Below are 20183 nucleotides of genomic sequence, written 5' to 3'. Positions count from 1 at the left end.
GTTTTGTCACGTACACACGAACCACAATCATATCATCTACGATCGACGTCTACCAAAGCGCTTAATTTTTTGTGTGACTAGCATAGCACCGTATTTGTGCTTTTGTCGCAGGCAGGCAGGGAGCAGCAGCGGTGGTCGGCGACGTGCATCACTCAAGTACATCATGGATTCTGCGACGGAATAGACGGCGTCGCTGCCATCCTCGGTCGAGTGTACATGTGAAAGGAAACGACGTACACGAGAGGAGCTAGCTAAGCTTGGCAGGCATAGCTGAGAAACAAGAAGCCAACATGTCGTGCGACTTTAGCTCAAACAGATGTGATGCAACGTGTGTCTGCTTTGTCTTTCTCCTCCCCCAAGGACAAGGAGGTTGGCCGGCTGGCTGTGCTGGTCAGACTTGCACGAACGGCGTTGCTTTGCTCTTGGGCTTCGACAGAATCCTAGATACTAGCTTAATCTGCGGCGCTTTACACAAAAATAACCTTTTGTTGCAACTATAGCACAGACTGACCCTCCGGGCAAACTATTTCACCCATCTAACCCTTTTGTGTGGCACCCCTCCCATGGGCGCCACACATGGCAGTGTGGCGCCCGTGCCTGCGGCGCCACTCTCCCAGCCGACGTGACGTCCTCGACGCTGAGCTGGTGTGCCGATCCGACGTGGCAGCATGTGTGGCGCCCTTGAGAGGGGCGCCACACTACTCTTTATATATAATGTCTGTCTAGAGATAACAGAAGATTGTGGTAGCTCAATTGGATGAAGCCTTTGCTTCCCAATCCAAGGTCATGAGTTCAAACCTCTGCACCACCTGAATTTATTTTTATTTTTAAAGTTATGCTAGACATTGTAGTATGTTTAAAACATAAAATCTAGCCTCGTACTGTTTTGTAGAGTTTTTTTTATCTTCTCTTGCTTGCAAACTATGTTTTTATGCCACGAGAGGCTTTGCTATTTATTTAGATACAGCTAATCCTCCGTTGCTCCAGAACTATGCCTCTTCAATATTTCACCCATAGTAGTACATGTTATTTTCACATTTAATTTATTTCACATTGTCTATTTATGTTTTTTTTTTCTTTTCATTCTCTTGTGTAGTATGTAAATACAACCTCTGTTCCATGAAACATTAGATTTGTCTATATTTGGATGTGTCTAGAGAGTACTAAAAATATCTCATTAAAACCTTGTGAAAATTCATGTAGATTAGATTTAATTTTGCACAATGCCCCCTAATCATTAAAACCTTGTGAAAATTCATGATGAAGGAGCTGGTTTGGGTTTGAAAAGAAAAAAACTGGAAAAAACAGCAACTGAACCAGAAAGAGAATCAGTGAGAACGGACGTGCTCAACTGGAACCAAAATCAAAATCTGACCTGAGGCCAAATCGAAAATCAGCTAGCTGATAATTAGGCACTCCCTAAAGAAATGGCGGCTTGCCAAATCCGGGAGCATCGCGGTGAATCTAGTGGGTCGTGGTCTCCTCATCTGATGGGCCAATGTACGTGTACCTGGCTAATGCATCGGTGCTTAAAGATCATGGCGATATAACAATCCATCTAACCCTAGTTAGCTGCACGTACATGGGGAGCTAGCTAGCTTCTGCATTATACCATCCCTGCCATTGCCAACTTGCATGCGAGCTAGTGAGATCACGAGGTGCGTTGAGCCTCGAATTAGGCGGCCAGCAATACAATAACGCAGATCGTGATCGTGTGAGGGACTTGTTAAAGACATGGCTACACAATTATGCATGAGGGCTAATTAACACAATGATTAGGCCGTGGTCAGAAGGGACACGCTAAAAAAAGGAGCATGCTTGCACAAAGGCACCAGCAGAGATGAGATGAGTGCTTCTAGGCGTCTTCAAGCCGGTTGTTGCTACTAGCAGTCATTTCTGAATCTCTTTGGCCGATAGATAGGTGTTGAGGTAGGTGCAAAAGATGACATGAGCAGGATGCAGCATACATTTGGGAACCAGCAAGCAACACTCACTAACTGGTCAATCTGCTCTAGTTCACAGAATTTGAGCAGTAGCCGGTTATTGGTGAGCAACAGCAGAAATGATAAGCTTAAACCAGAGGCTAATTTGACTTCTAAATTGTAATGCCTCTAGAAGCACTGCCTTATAATAGCAGGTGAATCATGGTCGAAATGAATCTCTCCTGGTCAAGATGCTTATCCTAACCACTCTTGGTAGTTGACAAGCGTGATGCAGTGATGCATCGCACAATCGCCACCATTTCTGGAAATTATTGGCCAAACCTACTCCCTAATCACGTGAAGATAAAAAAAACTCTACAAAACAGTACGAGGCTAGATTTTATGTTTTAAACATACTACAATGTCTAGCATAATTTTTAAAAATAAAAATAAATTCGGGTGGTGCGGAGGTTTGAACTCATGACCTAGGATTGGGAAGCAAAGGCTTCATCCAATTGAGCTACCACAGTCTTCTGTTATCTCTAGACAGACATTATATATAAAGAGTAGTGTGGCGCCCCTCTCAAGGGCGCCACACATGCTGCCACGTCGGATCGGCGCACCAGCTCAGCGTCGAGGGCGCCACGTCGGCTGGGAGAGTGGCGCCGCAGGCACGGGCGCCACACTGCCATGTGTGGCGCCCATGGGAGGGGCGCCACACAAAAGGGTTAGATGGGTGAAATAGTTTGCCCGGAGGGTCAGTCTGTGCTATAGTTGCAACAAAAGGTTATTTTTGTGTAAAACGCCTTAATCTGCCGTGCGCACGTGCGGATTTTGACCTGGGGAACTGAACGGCGTTCTCTGCCTTTTGACCGGCGGAGAGGGCATGAAAACCCTGTTAATCTGAACAAGTTGCAATCGACTCTTGAGGCCTTGTTTGGAAACACTGAATTTCTCAGTTTCAGATTGTATAATCCACCGTGTTTTGGGTGAATACCCTTTCATCGCTCGATCCCCTTCTCTCACTCAAGAAACTAAGAAACGCGGCATGTGCCTCGCATCTAAAAATGTAATCAGCCGACATGTTTCTATAGTTTTACTCAGCCTCGACCAGATAGTGCCATTGTTGTCACAATAAACGTTCAAAGGATTGGATGTCCCCTAAACCACTTAACCACACCGTGTCTCATCGGGAACTTTCTGATCCAAACACTCTCCTTTGTTGACTGTGAGGCGGCAATGTACTCATCTTCTATTGTAGAGTCAGCAACTATATCCTCTTTGAAACTCTTCCAACTCACAGATCCTCCGTTCTAGATGAACACCTATCAAACTGTAACTCAGAGTCATCTAAGTCGGTTTGAAAATTTGCATCCCTTACATCTAGCTCTCCTCCGCGCCGCCACAAACTAGAAGCATGTCATTAGACCTTTATTGATATACTGCAAGACCATGACCCAATAATGCTACATCTACGTGATTATTTGTATAGAATGTGTGTTACGGACCGACGTGGTGTCACCCAGTGCATTCCTAGTCCTAAAATCACCGAAGGAAAAAAAAAACACTGAACCAACCGGCTGTTAGCACATCTGATCTTTGCATGAGACAGCTCTAGACTCATCAACAAGCAAGAAAAACACAACTAGCCAATTTCTTTGAGAATATAACTCATTATCCAACACGCAAAACTACTACATTATGTCAGTTGATCATTATAGAGTTCACGCAGCACGCGATACAGCTGACTGACAATTGTTCAGGCGTCCATCTTCACGAACAGGTTTACCTCGTACACGACGGACTCCAGGGTCGGGTTCGACATGGCGTTCATGACGCAGTACCCGCGCGCCATCCTGAAGGCGCCGGTGCCGCCCACCACGGCGCGCTCGAAGGCGCTCTCAAAACTCTGGACCGTGCCGAGCATGGCCAGCGTGCTCCCGCCGTGCTCCCCGGCCGTGAACACGAAGGTGATCACCGACTGCATGCCCGGCGGGCTCACGAGCCCCGCGAAGGCGACGATGCCCTGGAACCTTCCCACCAGCGACGAGTTGCTCGGGTCCGGGCCGTCGCGCAGCTCGTCGTCGAGCACTGCGACCATCCCGAACGTTGTGTTGCTCCTGATCGTCGAGCACTGACGGGGCGGCACCGCCGCAAACACCGTGTCGTTCGGGCCCCTGGAGGTCTCGTGCATGTATAGGTGGATGTGCGTGAGCCCATGGTGGCCGTCGCCGGACCTGGCCGCGCGGTGGCCGGAGCCCGTGGTGGCCGTCGACGTGGCCAGCAGGAGGACGAGGGCAAGCAGCGTGGAGGAGGCAGTCATGGCGATCGGACGAATGTAAGCCAAGGTGTTGAAGGGCTCGGAGCTGCGGAGATTTCGAGCTTATGGATCGAAATTGCTCGATGTTTATTCTAGTATATAGACCTACGGGACGACATTGCCTGATCGGTACAGCAGAGCAATCCTGCATATGGCCAACTGTACGAGAACATGCATCGGTACCACTAATTGGAAACTAACTTGCAATGCTAGCTTAAACTAGTTGACTGCCCGTGCGTTGCCACGGAGAAACAATACGTCTTAATATCTTTTTTAGCATCTAGCTATCTTCCTCTCTCTCAAATCCTCTACCGACTCTCCACCAGGTTTACATGTACACCACATTCTTACTATGTCTAGCAACATCTTATTTTGCAATATTTCTTCATCCTTATTTTGCAATATTTCTTCATCGCATGCACAAATTTTACTAATCCACGAATCTACGTGGTTAAAGGTTAAATTCTCCTTCGGTGAACTCATCATGTAAGCTCCGGATTTACCTTTAGCTTCATCGTTGGTATTGTGCTATCGTGCCATCCTTATCTTCATTATATCGTCATGTACCTTCTCCTATCTCAAGGTTTCTTTGATCAGATGTATGCTACTTCTTACGTCGTATTTTCACCCATGACTCTATTCCTAGCTTTGTTGTTGTAACGTCACTCCACTGCTTGCATCTTCTCACTCTACCTCGCTCTGCCATCGCAAACACGCCTTCACCTACGCTCTCAAATCTCTGATGTGGTTCCTAATACCTCTTTATCCTAATTGTCCAGCTCATTTATTTGACTCTAGATCTGACGCTATTATACTTAGGTGTCATCACACTAAGCATCACTTCGGCTGTTCCGCCATCACCCATGCGACAAAAGATCAATCATTTCTTACAACTCCCTACATATTGACTTTATCATTCTCTCCAACTCTTTTCCACCTTGTTCTGATGCAGCTTAACCTACAGCCAAGTCGAGCTACCGTCCGTATACCTAGGATAGACTTCTATATTTCATGATCTAAGGCATAACCATCAGAAGGAAGTCATAATAGCTCATTCTACGTTCTTATGTAGAAAAGCATTTGTTAAGAACAACCTTAGAGGCATAACTATATTAAATTATATATGAATCACCCCCTTTGTAGAGACCTGTCATAGATGCGGATAGGTAAATAAATTTAAACGTCCCTAGAGATATATAACACTCTCCTTTTTTTAAGAATTAAGAAATCAAACTTGTTTTCTGATCAGGTAATAAGGAGGATCCATATATTGAACTATCACTCCACCGGAAGGAATAAATACCTATCCATCTCCAAGCTTCTGTAGATCAAAGCGTCTCAAGCTGATTAAATAACAATGTAGCACCACAAAATCATTGCTACTTGCAGCTATTTCACATTTCATCCAAACTGTTGGAACAACTAAATTATTGTTCAACGAAAGGAATTTATTTAAATAAAATCACACACATCAATACAAGTGTGATGCTAATATTATTTTCGGACCTTAAAAATTTCCACAAAAATACACAAACATAAAAAAGTAGGTATATACAAATATACTTCCATATATCCAATCATCAGTGACCTCCATAGTAAAAGCAAATATGTTTGCCAAAACTGAGGTATTTAATATTTTCTATTTACATTGACTTGTCTTTTTTTGCGTAGCCTAGCTACGAAATACGTAGTTTTTAGTAATCTTATGCAGATATGTAGAACTATCTATATGTCTCAATATAATTTTTTTCAATTCTTTTGGAACTTATAATTTTTTTTTTGAGAAAAATAGTTTGAGTGTGAACCTGGTGAAAATATATGGGATTGAAGGAACCATTGTTAAAAATAAAATGGTATACGAATATATTTTGGAATTTCCCTCCGGGAAAATATAGATGGCAGGCTAACCTCTGAGATGGGGCTGCTTAAAGATAAGAGTATCCCCAGCAGAAACAAATGTATCATACACACATGGTTGTCATATGTATAATCTACAACCAAGCATCAAAAGAAATTGGTATGTTTAATTCACATTGCTTGATAACAAGCAAGCTGAATCATAAAGACGAAGCAAATAATCTCATAAAACAGCATCCTTTGTGCCTTTGCTCGTAGAGAAATAAAACCATAGCAGGGTCCAAACTGTAAACCTTTGATAGGTTGACAACAACATATGATCCTTCAAAAAAAAAAGGGAAATGAATCTGAAAATTACCACATGATTGCATATCTCGTGCACAACCTACCTAAGAAACGGAAAATGTACTACCTTTTACAAATTATAGATTTGCTATCTCCTTGCCAATACGTTGGATCTGCCTATGTCAACAAAGGGGGCATAACTTCGTGTGAAGTCACCTTCACCTTGTTATTTGAAAAAACAAACTACCAAGCTGGATTCCTGCAATCAGCAACAATCACAAAGGTCGAACCTCTGGTGCTCTAAATCTATCTAGGACAACATGACTAATAATTTCAACATATGAAGTCTTGAGTAGAAGACTACCTGTGAGGACCTCACGTGGATGGTGGCGATACAAAACACAACGGTCGTCGTCGACGATCGGCATGCACAAATTACATAAGCCCGCTGCATATATAGACTGCAAAATTGATGCATATATAGATGGTACAGACGTACACTAATTTAATAAACTTAATATATATAGACCTGTATGCCAAGGTGGACTCCATTCTGACGCTGGAGCTCCCGCTGTTTAATGTCCTGGATATGGATCTTCCTGAGGCGGAAGAAGCACTCCTAGTTCTCCTGCTATAGGTTGCCATACACAAACGCAAACCCAATGAACCAAAGAAGATACTGACTCTGGCTGCAACATGTCAGTGATGACTCCATTACTATGAACGTTAAGGTCCAGCTCCCTGTCACCAAACACGACTGCTCCCCTGTATAACACCATAAGAACATCACGGCCAACCTTGGCCCGGCCCTCGTGTCTGCCCAAGCTCATCGTTTTATTGCTGGAACAAGCAAAATATTTAGACTGAAGAACAAAAGGAAATATGAATGTCTGAAGGTTTTCACGAGTAAATGAGACTGACCCCATGAAGAAGGCCAATCTTGCTGTAGCCGAGCACGAACACAAAGATTGATAAGCTGGCACCATTGCCGCAACCGATCAGTTTGTCGGACTCCAAGCAAGCGATAAGGTTGTTAGGCCTACCCCGTGTCCCCGAGTAGGAACGAGGTGAGGACTGAGGACTGGGGAGGCATCGTGTGACCGGCGGCGGCGGCGCCTGGGCGGGTGAGTTGCGATGGCGGAGGAAGGAGAGGGAAACCGGAAACGAGGACGGACCGACGGAAAGGACGAGGAGATCGTGCAAGCCGCAAAAGAGGACACGGTTAACGCCATTGTTGCATGCCTGCTCTGCGACGACGTGGTACCCCCATTGATGAACTGCGCCTCCACCATGGTTGCGTGCGCCCGCCTCTGTCCTGATGTAGGTGATGACGGCTGGTGATCTTGATCACCTTGTTATGTCGCCCAACATTAATGCGTTGGAAACGACAACAGCTCCCAGTGGTGTGCTCCGGCGGTGAGCAACGCCGATGATACTGTCAGGGTGGGCGAGGCTGGGCCGGCGACGTAGAGAAGAGTAAGGTGGAGCACCTCGGCGCGGCGAAGGAGATGGAGGCAGGAGGCGTGCTGATCTCATCCACGGTGACATCTTGCTCGTTTATTGGACAGTATGCAGGATGCTCTCCTCCGTTTATCATGCAAATAAGTTGCTAAACGTATGGGGAAACCTACCTCATGCAAGCTAATAGACTACCGTATCCCTAACAGAATAGCAAAAATTGGCGGCAGCCAAAAAACTCGTGCTTCCAGTTTTTCTGAACAGAACGAACTAATTAGACCGAACTAATCGGAGTGGATGCGTTTGGTGGCAGAAGATAAAGTGTGAGCGGTGGCATTTGTTGTAATTGAGTTGAAGTGTGACACCAGGCATTCACCAGTTTGCTCTTAATAGTAGAGATAATGTAAGAATGATCACACGATGTTACCACCAGGCACCACACACCAATAACGCTAGATCTACCGACTGGGCATATGCATGTTAGGAGGCTCTACGGAGTGATGCGTTGTGAGTGGATTGGTTGAGTTTTCTGTCCTCGTTGAAAAATGGGAACTTGACCTGCATCATACATTTTCCACAAGCATGATTTATGCCATATTACTTGATTTTATTCGGTATTTTTATTTTCTTGTTCATCAGGATCCACATGGACCAAGTGTCCACCAAACCGGCGTCGTTTTTTCGCACTATTTAGTGTTTAAAACTTCAACACATTAAAACCCAATAAAAAGCTTCAACACATTAATCTATACATGTAAATATAGTTGTTAGTTCTGAACCGCAGTGACCCGACATTTCCAATATAGCGGTGCTTGAATAATCTTCAAAGAGAATTTACAAGTACCAAACATCGCATATTGTTTGATATAAATCACTTGATCATATTAATATAGAACAACACAATATATCAGTAAATTCTTTCCATGCATATAATGGTATAATTACGAATTATTCAAGGACTAATTCTTGTTTGTCACATCTAAGGAAAAATACAAAATGGTAGTAATAACAATTTTTATAAGTCCATTTCCCCATACATTCATATTTTTCATAATAATTTAATAAGTATAAATGTTGTAGGAATGTGTAAATCCTACGAGGGTCCCATATAATCCTACATGGAAAGTTGACGAATTCAAGCTTCAACCCAAGTCTATGCCGTTTTCCATGGTGAAAAAATCAAAAAGGAAGAAAATTGGAAATAAAGTCAATAGAAGGCCCTAGTTGGAAGAAGCCCATCGTGTAGAAAGGATAAGAAGGCTTAATCCACCATCTACCATTGGTTTTTTAAGGGTATCCTATAAACCAATAATGGCCTTAATATCCATCATCTATCTACCCCTCAAGGGTATCCTCAATAGCCTATAAAAGGCCTCTCATGGACATATAACTCACTCACTCTAACTTGAAATAGAATTTAAGGGGGAGGCTCATAAGGGGCCCATGAAGAGCTTGAGAGGAAGGGTAGGATCCGAGGGATCGGACCTTTGCGACTTGAAAAAAAAATTAAGTGGGAGGCTCATAAGGGACATATAACTCACTCACTCTCACTTAAAATTAAATTGCACATGAGCTACATCGGAAAAGACTAAATGGAGTAATATTACAGATTGACTTCGATAATATTTGTGGCAAAGTCAAATGGTATTTCCTTCACCAAACACTCGGAATGATAGGTTTTCTGATGAGTGACGCGCTCTAATGCGTACTTTTCTTTTTTGGGATAATTGTGGCCATCAAAGTCAATGATGACATTGGAAAGATACTTCGAAACGGAAAAAATAATTAAGACAATGTGATCTATTATCATTCATGCTCTTTATATAGTGGTCGATATGTTAGCCATAATTATATAGGGCGCACATTTTTTGGCCAAATTGAAGGAGTCGTCCCACACCGAGTGGGTGGTGGACTATCTATTCTTTAATATGCCGACGACACGATTCTCTTTATGAAACATTTCCTTAAAAATACGATAAATCTGAAATTAATATTATCAGCTTTCAAGTAGCTCTCAAGTCTCAAAATAAATTTTCACAAAAGCAAATTGTTTTGCTTCGTCGATGTCCAACACGAGGCTACCCTTTATGCTGAGCTATTCGGCTGCGGGCAAGGACAGTTTTTATCAGATATGTTTAATAAAAGTAAAACGTAGATTGATTTGTCTGACCCAACGTGCCTCGTTGGGTAGGGTTCTTCTCATTATATAGGTGTACATAATACAATTACATAGGACTCCTATACATATACGGTATCTATTCTAACACCCTCCCTCAATCTCAACTAATGAAAGATTGAGATTGCGCTTACAATGTTCGTACAAAGGTAAAGGGAGTGGTTTAGTAAAGATATCAGCAACTTGATCCTTTGATGAGATAAACCGAATCTGAAGTTGCTTCCGTGACACACGCTCACGAACAAAGTGAAAGTCCACTTCAATATGCTTCGTCCTCGCATGAAAAACTGGATTGGATGACAAGTAAGTTGCACCAATATTGTCACACCACAAGACTGGAGGACGATGTTGGGTCACACCAAGCTCTCTCAACAAGGACTGGACCCAAACAAGCTCAGCTGTAGCATCAGCAAGAGCTTTATACTCAGACTCCGTGCTCGATCTCGAGACAGTAGACTAGTCAACGAGTCCGAGAGTGCCTTCATCTGATGGAAGTAGACATTGATAGTCTTGTTGTCCTTCTTCAAGTCAGCCATCTCTTGCCTGAGGGCCGAGGCACGAGCAATAGACGTCGACGCAAAGGCGCCACTCTAAGTCTCCCAAGCCTCGCGAGAAGTACCGGCGAACATGATCATGCCCAAGACACCCTCGGTCATCGAGGAGACGAAGCCCGAGAGGATGGCCTGGTCCTGCTGAATCCAGTGCTGGTGTGCCGGGTTCGGCTGTGGGTGTAGGCTGCCGGCATGACTGACGACGACATGCGAGTCGGGGCAGACGAAGGATCCATCAACATAGCCCATCAACATATGATCTGCGGAGCAGCAGGCCAACCGAGCACGCCGGAACATGTAGTTATCGCTGGTCAGCTTGATGGTGATAGCCGGGCGCGATGGTGACGATGCTCGGGAAGTGCGGTATTGGTGAACCGGCCGGCACCATAGAACGGTGGCTGCTGCCGTCTGGGGCGGAAAGCCGGGCGGCGTCGAGCTGTAGGGCAGGGCGCCACCATATGGCAGCGATGACGTGCTGGCGTGAGACGGCTGTGGCGCTCGAGGAAACCCTAGTGCAAGGGGGTATGTGCCCCGGGGAAACCCTCGCCATCTGCGGGTAGTTATACCCAGGGTAGCGCAGGGAGGCAGCGAGAGCGTCGGAGTAGATTGCCGCATCCGAAAAGATGGTGTCCATCGTGGCGGACGGCAGCGGAGGAACGTCCGTGACGGCGGACTGCTGCCCGACGGAGATCGCGTGCTGCTGTACCACAGTTGGAGCGCCGGCGCCCAGGGTTGAAGCAGGGGGCATAGGAGGAGACACGCCGGGCGGTGTCGCGCCATGGCCGGCGCTCGGAGCAGGGGGCGGCGCCGCGACAGTACACGGGCGCCGGAAGCCCCGAAGAAGTAATCGCGGCGTGCACCGAAAGCCCCGCGGAACCTCGCGGAAGGTAGCATCGCGGCAGGGGCAGTGCTCGGAGATCCCGCGGAAGAGGCAGGGATTGACGAGGTCGTCCCGGACGTGGTCATCGCTCGCAGCGACGACGCGCGGAAGAGGCAGGGACGGAGATCGCGTTGCTTCGCAGCGACGGTTTGCGGAAACTAGCGGAGATCACGTCTCGGCAGAAAACTAGGCCGTGATCGCTCGCTCTGATACCAAAATAAAAGTAAAACATAGATTGATTTGTCTGACCCAACGTGCCTCGTTGGGTAGGGTTCTTCTCATTATATAGGTGTACATAATACAATTACATAGGACTCCTATACATATACGGTATCTATTCTAACAATGTTGGTACTCGGATACATTATCGGAAGCTCGCAAATGCTGAATGGAAACATGTCGAGGAAAAGTTACAAAAATGATTAAGTGGTTGGGAAGGAAAAATTACTATCTCTAGGAGAAAGATTGGTTCTGTATGTAATTTCCTTCTTCCACTTGCCCAAATGAAATATCGACTGGCTACTTAGTTTACCACTGTAGAGATCAAGGAGGTCTTCAGATTCATGACCTGAGATTGAGAATAGAGCTTTTCTAGAAAAATGATTGTTTAAGCTTCCCACCGAAAATAGGGTGTGGCAAGTCGTTCTAAATAGCGATCCTGAACTCCCCTGTTCGGCCCACCACGGCGGGCTCCACCGTCGCGCCGAAGTCGGATTGGGACTTGCCCTGCAGGCTGCATCGTCAGCGTGCTCCCGCGGCGCTCACCGGCCGTAAACACGAGTGTGACGGTGGACAGGTAGGTCCGTGCCGATGAAACAAGGCCTGGAACCGGCGCACGAGCCTTGAATACCGGTGCGGGCCGGCACGCAGCTCGTCGTCCAACACGCCGAGCTCCCCGAAGTCCCGAACAGCGGGGAACGAAGCAGCGGGGACGCCACCGTGGAGTTGGCGCCATCGAATTTCTCGTGGATGTAGAGGCGGAGGCGGGTCGGCCTGCCGTTGCCGCCGCTGGCCGCGAGGACGGCGGATATCCCTGCCGAAGCCAACGCCGAGATCTTGCGCGCCATCGTGTGCTCGTGTTGAGAACTTGAGATCAGTGATTACATGCGCACGCCTTCAGCAAATATACAGGCCGGGGGTGCCGTGGACTCGTGGAGTTTGAGGCTTCTTCGAGTGGCCGCATGGAGAGAGGGGCCGGCATGTAACGCACGCACGTATATGTACGTATGTATACGAGCTAGTGTGCACTGATCACTACGCCTGTCCAGCTCGATGCATGTTTTTTTTTTTCTATGAACATTTGGTTATTTGATCTTTTTCTTTAAAAAAAAATAGGGAGCCTTAGCCTTGGCCTCCGCGTCAAAGTAGCACAAAGCCTTTATTCATCGCAAAGTTTCAGTTATAAAATTTTATAAATCATGGGTCACTCAAGGTCGCGACATAAATCAGCTAGCGGACTAATCCATGCAGAAAGCGCATCTTGTAATCTAAAAGGTTGTTGCGAGCAAGCTTTGGTTGAATACGAGTTTGGCTATGAATCATGAAATTTCATTTGCAACGAAGACAAGCTGCTCGGTATGCTGATATATTTGGTTGCGGGCAAGACAAATTTTGTATCAGCCATTTGGTTACTCTGATGCATTATTAAAGACTTACTAACGCTAACTAGAAGCACGGCGAGGAGAGACTACAAAAGAAATTAAGAAGTTAAGAAAGGAACATTGCTACCTCCTAGCGGAAGATTGGTTCGCATTCAGTCAGTACTATGTAATATGGTACTACATATGATTTCTTTCTTCGAGTTAACCAAAGAAGTATTACATAGATTGGATTGTTTCCGTTCAAGATTTATTTGGCAAGTAGATAATGATAAAATGAAGTATCCGCTAGCACAGTCTAATTTAGGTTATTTAGAGTAACTTTGTTTGTTTAAATTTATCTTAGAGTAACTTTAGTTCTAGTTGTAGTTATTTATGGTAACCCTACTATGTTAAGTTGTACCCCCTCCATGACATAATATAGTGCGCATTGGTTTCCGCACAAGTCAAACTACATTAAATTTGACTAAGTTTATTGATCAAAATATATATCTACAATACCTAATCTATACCATATTAAAATATTTATGATGATTGCGATGGTATTGATTTAAGATTCTAAACTTTGACATTTTTTTTTGATAAATTTGGTCATATTTCACCCGGTTCGACTTCGAAAAAATCTTATAGACACTATATTTTGACATAGAGGGAGTTCATAATTTGCTTAACATTGTCTACAATGTGTAGTTACTTAGAGCAAATTATATTCTAGTCGTAGTTGTTCAGAGTAACCTTATGTATGTATAACATTGCGGGGCTCCATGAAAATTTATCGCCTGGCAACTTATGAATTCGGTCGCACGCGGGTTTGCGCGTCATAAAATTCGAAGTTGAAAAGGGGATAGAACAGGAGTGCACATTTTTATAGTTTTGGAAATTTCAGAGAGCAGAAAAATGCAGTAAAAGAGAAATTGGGGGTCAACAAGTGCAGAGACAACTGTGATTGGATCGCCGGCTGACGCAAACTCCACTCACCAGAAAAATCGACTGTGCAAACTGCGGAGAAATTAAGCAAAGATACACATAAGACCCACGTCGTGCATGATAGTGCATCCAAGAAGTTAGAGGTAGCTCGGGTCGCAGGGGAGCACGTAGAAGTCGATCTCGGAGACGGCGCTGTTGGGCGACGTGAGGCCGAGGAGCTTGAGTAGGTAATACCCGCGCGCCATCCTGAACTTGCCGCTGCCGCCGACGATGCTGCGCTCAGCCGTGCCCTGGAAGCCGATCATGGGGCCCTCGAGGGACAGCTTGCTCCCGTTGTACTCCCCGGCGATGAAAAGAATGGAGGCGACCGACATGCGGCCCTCCAGAGCCGGGCCCTCCGCCACCCCCGTGGCGACGATGATGCCCTGGTACCGCGCCACGAGCGGCGAGTCCCTGCTCCGGCCGGTGCGGAGCTCGTTGTCGAACACGCCCACCGAACCGAACGTAGCGTTGGCGCCGAACGGGGACGGCAGCATGGCGCCCTCCGTGGCGTTCTCCCCCGAGAACGTCTCGTGCATGTACAGGTGGATGTGCTTCAGCTTCTCCCCGCCGCCGAGGCCGGCGACGCCGGGCGCCGACGAGGCTACTACCGCTAGGAGGACGAGGAGCAGCGAGGGTATCGGCGACATGGTTAGTTGCTGAATGCTGTTGATCCGCTCGTGGCGCTGCCGCCTGCCTTTGTAGAACGCGGAACCAATCGACGTGCGCGCATCTCCGACTTCCCCGGTTGCAAACTTCCAGCTATCTCCGATCATCCGCTCCATAAAAAAATTGGAGGATAAGTAGCCAGCCAAGCTGGCTGGCGGGCGGGCGACCGGGAGAAGCAATAATGCAATAATCAAAGCGGCTTCCAGGGTGATCTTAGTCGAACATATGAATGAGCAAGCTCATTTTCAAGATCATTTGACTTCTAGCGATGTTGACTTCTACCATGGCGTCATGTTTCTCCTGCTCGGTGGAATTGTGGAAGCTCCAACTTAGCAAATTTGTGGATGAGATTGTGTTATTACTTCAACTCAACTCAGTATTTTTTACATGACAGCGTTCTCACTCTTATGTACTCCCTCCATTCATATAACGATGTCGGAGATTCGTCTAAATTTGAATGTATGTATACATCAAAAAGTGTCTAGATAAATCTTAATTTTGACAAACTTGTAACATCTATTAATGGATAGAGGTAGTATGTTACTCTCACTTAGATTTGCCTAAATTTGCATTACTTCATATTTTGGGTTTAGTCAAAGTCAAAATTTGTAACTTTGACCAATTATTTACTAAAAAAATATGAATATTTACGCTATAAAATCTATTGTTCTGGAATCGTCATGAAGCATATTTTCATACTGCATGTATTTGATTTTATAAATATTGGTATTTTTCTTAGATTTCTATCAAGAATTTTAAAATTTTACTTTGACCAAGTTTTTTGTCAAATGAGTATCTATATATTAAAATGCCTCCAAATGAATGTGTATCTAGATAAATTTGCATCAATTAGTTTAAAAAGGATGGAGCACGTAGAATTCTACTGTGCTTGGGAGTTGGCCGAAAAGTGCATTTTTTATCCGTGGAAAAACTTATATCTTCCTCATTAATACACTTTTTTCATACATCCGTATCTAGATAAAATAGAGTGGCTTTTTTAGGACAGGGGAAGTAATCTATTTGTCATTTGTCAACTGGCTGATCCATCGGCCGGTTACATGCGTGTGAGTATCTCTCTCCTTCCCTATATGTCTCTTGCTTTAGGGGAGATGCTGGCCGCTGCACCTCCGCGGGCGGCGCTGCTGCCATCCCTCCTCCTGCGCCACCGCCAATGACCGGTGTGCAATGTCACCGCTCCTCCTCTGTGCGTCCCTGCCGATGATATACGCGTATTGCTACCGCTACTACTGCAGCTCCCCCACGCTCATCATGCAACCGTTGCTCCTCCACGCAGGCGGCGCTGTTGGCCAGGTCGTTCGTCTCCACCTCTAGGTCGCCGGCGCTATCTTGCCAACCGCTACCCGCCAAGGGTTGGCTAAGCGTCCCACGCCATGGATGTACATGTATGTGCTGCAATCCCTAGTTATCGACGTGCTCCAGGTTTGAAAAGATAAAGGAGCGAGAGGGATATATGTTGGGGGTCGCCGGATCCAATGCAAAATGGCAACCCCACAACATGACACCATTGCGCCACACTTCTTTATCACTGACACAATAAAAAAGTGAAGCAAAACCATTAGCGATAGGTACAATAGGATTCGCCAACAAGGAGGATCCAATGAGTATGGTTTGTCGTTGGCGAGCTCGAATTAGCCCAGGAGGAATATCCATGGTGACACTAGAGGTTAGTATTGTTTGCAATATCGCGTTTTGCAAAGGGAGCCCTGATTTGTTGGATGCTCGTTGATCTTTTTTTGTTGTAAATCCATGTGTAAAATGTTCCAGAGATTTTGGGCATATGCTACAAAGAGTTTCCTCCAAATATTTTAAACGATTATTTATGTAATGTTGGATAAGTTGAGCACATGTTGGATACATTGATACTTTTGTTGCAAATGATCACACATTTTACATTTTGGTGCAACCAAAATTGGGGGATTTGTTACATACTATGTTGCCTTTTGCTATATTGGTGTGTATAAAATATTGCAAATGAGTGAAACACACAAATGATCCAATTCTGACGTGTTCTGTAACAAACATGGGATTTATTGCATATGTTTTTGATTTTGCTACATGCATGCATTCGGAATGTTTGCAATTAATGTTTTTTCACGACTTTTGCTGGAAAAAAATGTTGCAAATAGATGTTGAATACATAGAGAAAAATTGATACACGCCAAAACGTTTTTGTTACTATGATCGAACGCATGATATTCCCTCACTTAAAGGTTCAGATTGTTGGGAAGCCAACTAATTTTCCCCAAATCAGTCGGCTGATTCCTAGCGCTCAAATCATCTCGCTTTGAAATTGGAACGTTTTTTAGACAACTTTGAGATTGTCAAGTTTTCAAATTGGTTTAGGCCACATAAAGAATTTTGGTTTCTTGGGCCAAATCCATCCTCAAAATGATTTATTGGCCCACCAACATATTATTTCAGTGTCATCTAGGTAGTATTTAGCCAAACTAAAGAGCAGTGAGGCACATGTCCCTTTGTTAGCCGGGGAACGTTGATACGTCTCCAACGTACCTATAATTTCTGATGTTCCATGCTTGTTCTATGACAATACCTACATGTTTTGCTCGCACTTTATAATGTTTTTATGAATTTTCCGGAACTAACCTATTAACAAGATGCCGAAGTGCCAGTTCCTGTTTTCTGTTGTTTTTGGTTCCAGAAAGGCTGTTCGGGCAATATTCTCGGAATTCGACGAAACGAAGACCAAACATCATAATTCACCGAGACGGACCAGTACACCGAAGGGGAGTCAGAGGGGAGGCCTGGGGCCCCGCACCATAGGCCGGCGCGGCCTGTAAGAGGGGCGCGCCGCCCTATGGGGTGGACCCCCAGGCGCCCTCCTGCGCCGCCTCTTCGCCTATATAACCCCTTTCGACCTAAAAACGCGATACCAATTGACGAAACTCCAGAAATACTCCAGGGGCGCCGCCGCCATCGCGAAACTCCGTTTCGGGGGACAGAATCTCTGTTCCGGCACGCCGCCGGGACGGGGAAGTGCCCCCGGAAGCCATCTCCATCAACGCCATCGCCTCCATCATGCTCCTTGAGTAGTTCCCCCATGGACTACGGGTTCTAGCTGTAGCTAGTTGGTACTCTCTCCCCCATGTACTTCAATACAATGATCTCATGAGCTGCCTTACATGATTGAGATTCATCTGATGTAATCGGTGTTGTGTTTGTTGAGATCCGATGGATTGTTACTATAAAATTTATGAAGTTATTGTTGCTGCAATCTTGTTGTGTTTAATGCTTGTCACTAGGGCCCGAGTGGCATGATCTTAGATTTAAGCTCTATACTTATTGCTTAGATTGTATCTACAAGTTGTTTGCACATGTCTATGTCCGGAACCCGAGGCCCCAGAGTGACAGAAAATGGGGATAACTGGAGGGGAAGGCTTAGGTATGAGGATCACATATTTTCACGGAGTGTTAATGCTTTGCTCCGGTGCTCTATTAAAAGGAGTACCTTAATTTCCAGTACATTCCCTAGAGGCCCGGCTGCCACCGGCTGGTAGGACAAAGGATGTTATGCAAGTTTCTCATTGCGAGCACGTATAACTATATATGGAAAACATGCCTACATGATTAATAATCTTGATGTTCTGTCTTAATGCTATTTCAATCCTATCAATTGCCCAACTGTAATTTGTTCACCCAACACTTGTTATTGGAGAGTTACCACTAGTGTAGATAGCTGGGAACCCCAGTCCATCTTTCATCATCATATACTCGTTCCTACATATAATTGGAAGTAGTATCAACTATTTTCTGGTGCCATTGCCTCTGTGTTACTGTTACTATTGCTCTCATATCACTGCTGCTTCCACATCACCCCTGTTACTAGTGCTTTTCCAGGTGCAGCTGAATTGACAACTCAATTGTTAAGGCTTATAAGTATTCTTTACCTCCCCTTGTGTCGAATCAATAAATTTGGGTTTTACTTCCCTCGAAGACTCGTTGCGATCCCCTATACTTGTGGGTCATCAAGACTATTTTCTGGCGCCGTTGCCGGGGAGGCATAGCTCTACTCATAAGTTCACTTGGGGAGTACACTCTACATCTCTCTCTGTTTTATTTTATTTTGTTTTGCTTAGTTTACTTTTGCCTAGTTTGTTTTTGTCTTGTTTTATTTTCTCTATATACCCGAAAATCCATAAAAATTTGAAAAACCGAAAAATTAAAAAACTGTTGCTATGGGAGAACCTACAATCTATTTGGAGCTTATTGAATTATATAATAATTATAGAGAATCAAGAACGGGAAAAGTTATGAGTGCTGTGATAGAAAAATTGAATGCAATTGCTAAAATCTTGCTTAAACGCCATGATATAAACTGTTGCTCTAAACAGGATACTAAACATCTTAAATTTCAATGTGGCTTTAGTGAGGAAGTTTTAATTAAGAACTATAATTGGAATAGCTATATTCATTTTGGGTTCGAAGAAGTAGAACAATTTGTTTTGTTTATGGGAGCTTCTGAGATAGAATCATTCATGGCTAAAAATTATGAAACTTGTGTTGTTTGTAAGGACCTTAAAGATTATGTCTCTTCTATCCTTAATTTTTGCATAGAAAGCTATAGTGATAATCCTTATATCATTGATTATAAAGAGAGATTCATTAATGCACAAGAATGCACTCACAATTTGCAGGAACCCGTGGAAGAAGAAATTGATGAACCTGAAACCTCATTGGATGAAAAAGAGAAGGAAATTGATGAACGTGAAAGCTCATTGGATGAAAAAGAAGAGGAGAGTGATGAACAAAAGGAGGAAGAATGGATTAGCTACCCATGCCAACCTTCTAATGAGAGTAACTCTTTATCTCTTACACTATTTGATTGTCCTCCATGCTTACCAAAGGCGGATGAATGTTATGTTCCTGTGGATTCTCTTGAAATATTCTTTATGAGTAAAACTTGTGAGAATAATTATGCTACTGTTATTCATGATAATCCATGCTATTTTGATAAATCTTATGATAATGCTTTGTTTGTGCCTGATGTCGAAATGCATGGTACTAAAGAGTTTTGCTTGACAAATGTTTATGATAAATCTCTAGATGATGGTCATATGTTACTTGATAATATTAATTGTACTACTAATGAAAATGGGATTGGAGAAGTCTTGACTTTATCTAGGAGTCCCATATCTTTTGCGATTGATCAATCATCTTGTTATATTATTGATAAAAGTGGGTTTGAAAGTTTTGATACCATTACGTTTGAGCTTGATAAAAATTATGTGTTTATGGATCATGAAAAACATGCTTTATGTGATAGTTATATTGTTAAGTTTATTCATGAAGCTACTGAAAATTATTATGAGAGAGGAAAATATGGTTGTAGAAATTTGCATGGTACTAAAACACCTCTCTATATGCTGAAACTTTTGAAGTTACTCTTGTTTTATCTTTCTATGCTTGTCACTTTGTTCTTCATGAATTTATTTGTGTACAAGATTCCTATGCATAGGAAGTGG

General features: G+C 44.3%; 1 protein-coding gene across 1 annotated transcript; it reads right to left on the bottom strand.

Moving 5' to 3' along the window:
* Positions 1-14111: 14111 nt before the first annotated feature.
* On the bottom strand, positions 14112-14663 carry LOC124672801 (dirigent protein 7-like). The gene has a single exon (XM_047208973.1). It carries the CDS (start codon positions 14661-14663, stop codon positions 14112-14114), a length of 552 nt encoding a protein of 183 aa, XP_047064929.1.
* Between the last annotated feature and the right edge of the window lie 5520 nt (positions 14664-20183).

This window comes from Lolium rigidum, chromosome 7, assembly GCF_022539505.1.
Source record: "Lolium rigidum isolate FL_2022 chromosome 7, APGP_CSIRO_Lrig_0.1, whole genome shotgun sequence".
In the NCBI taxonomy this organism is placed as follows: Eukaryota; Viridiplantae; Streptophyta; class Magnoliopsida; order Poales; family Poaceae; genus Lolium; species Lolium rigidum.
Note: the sequence above shows the minus strand (reverse complement) of the source record. Positions and strands in the feature narration are given on the sequence as shown.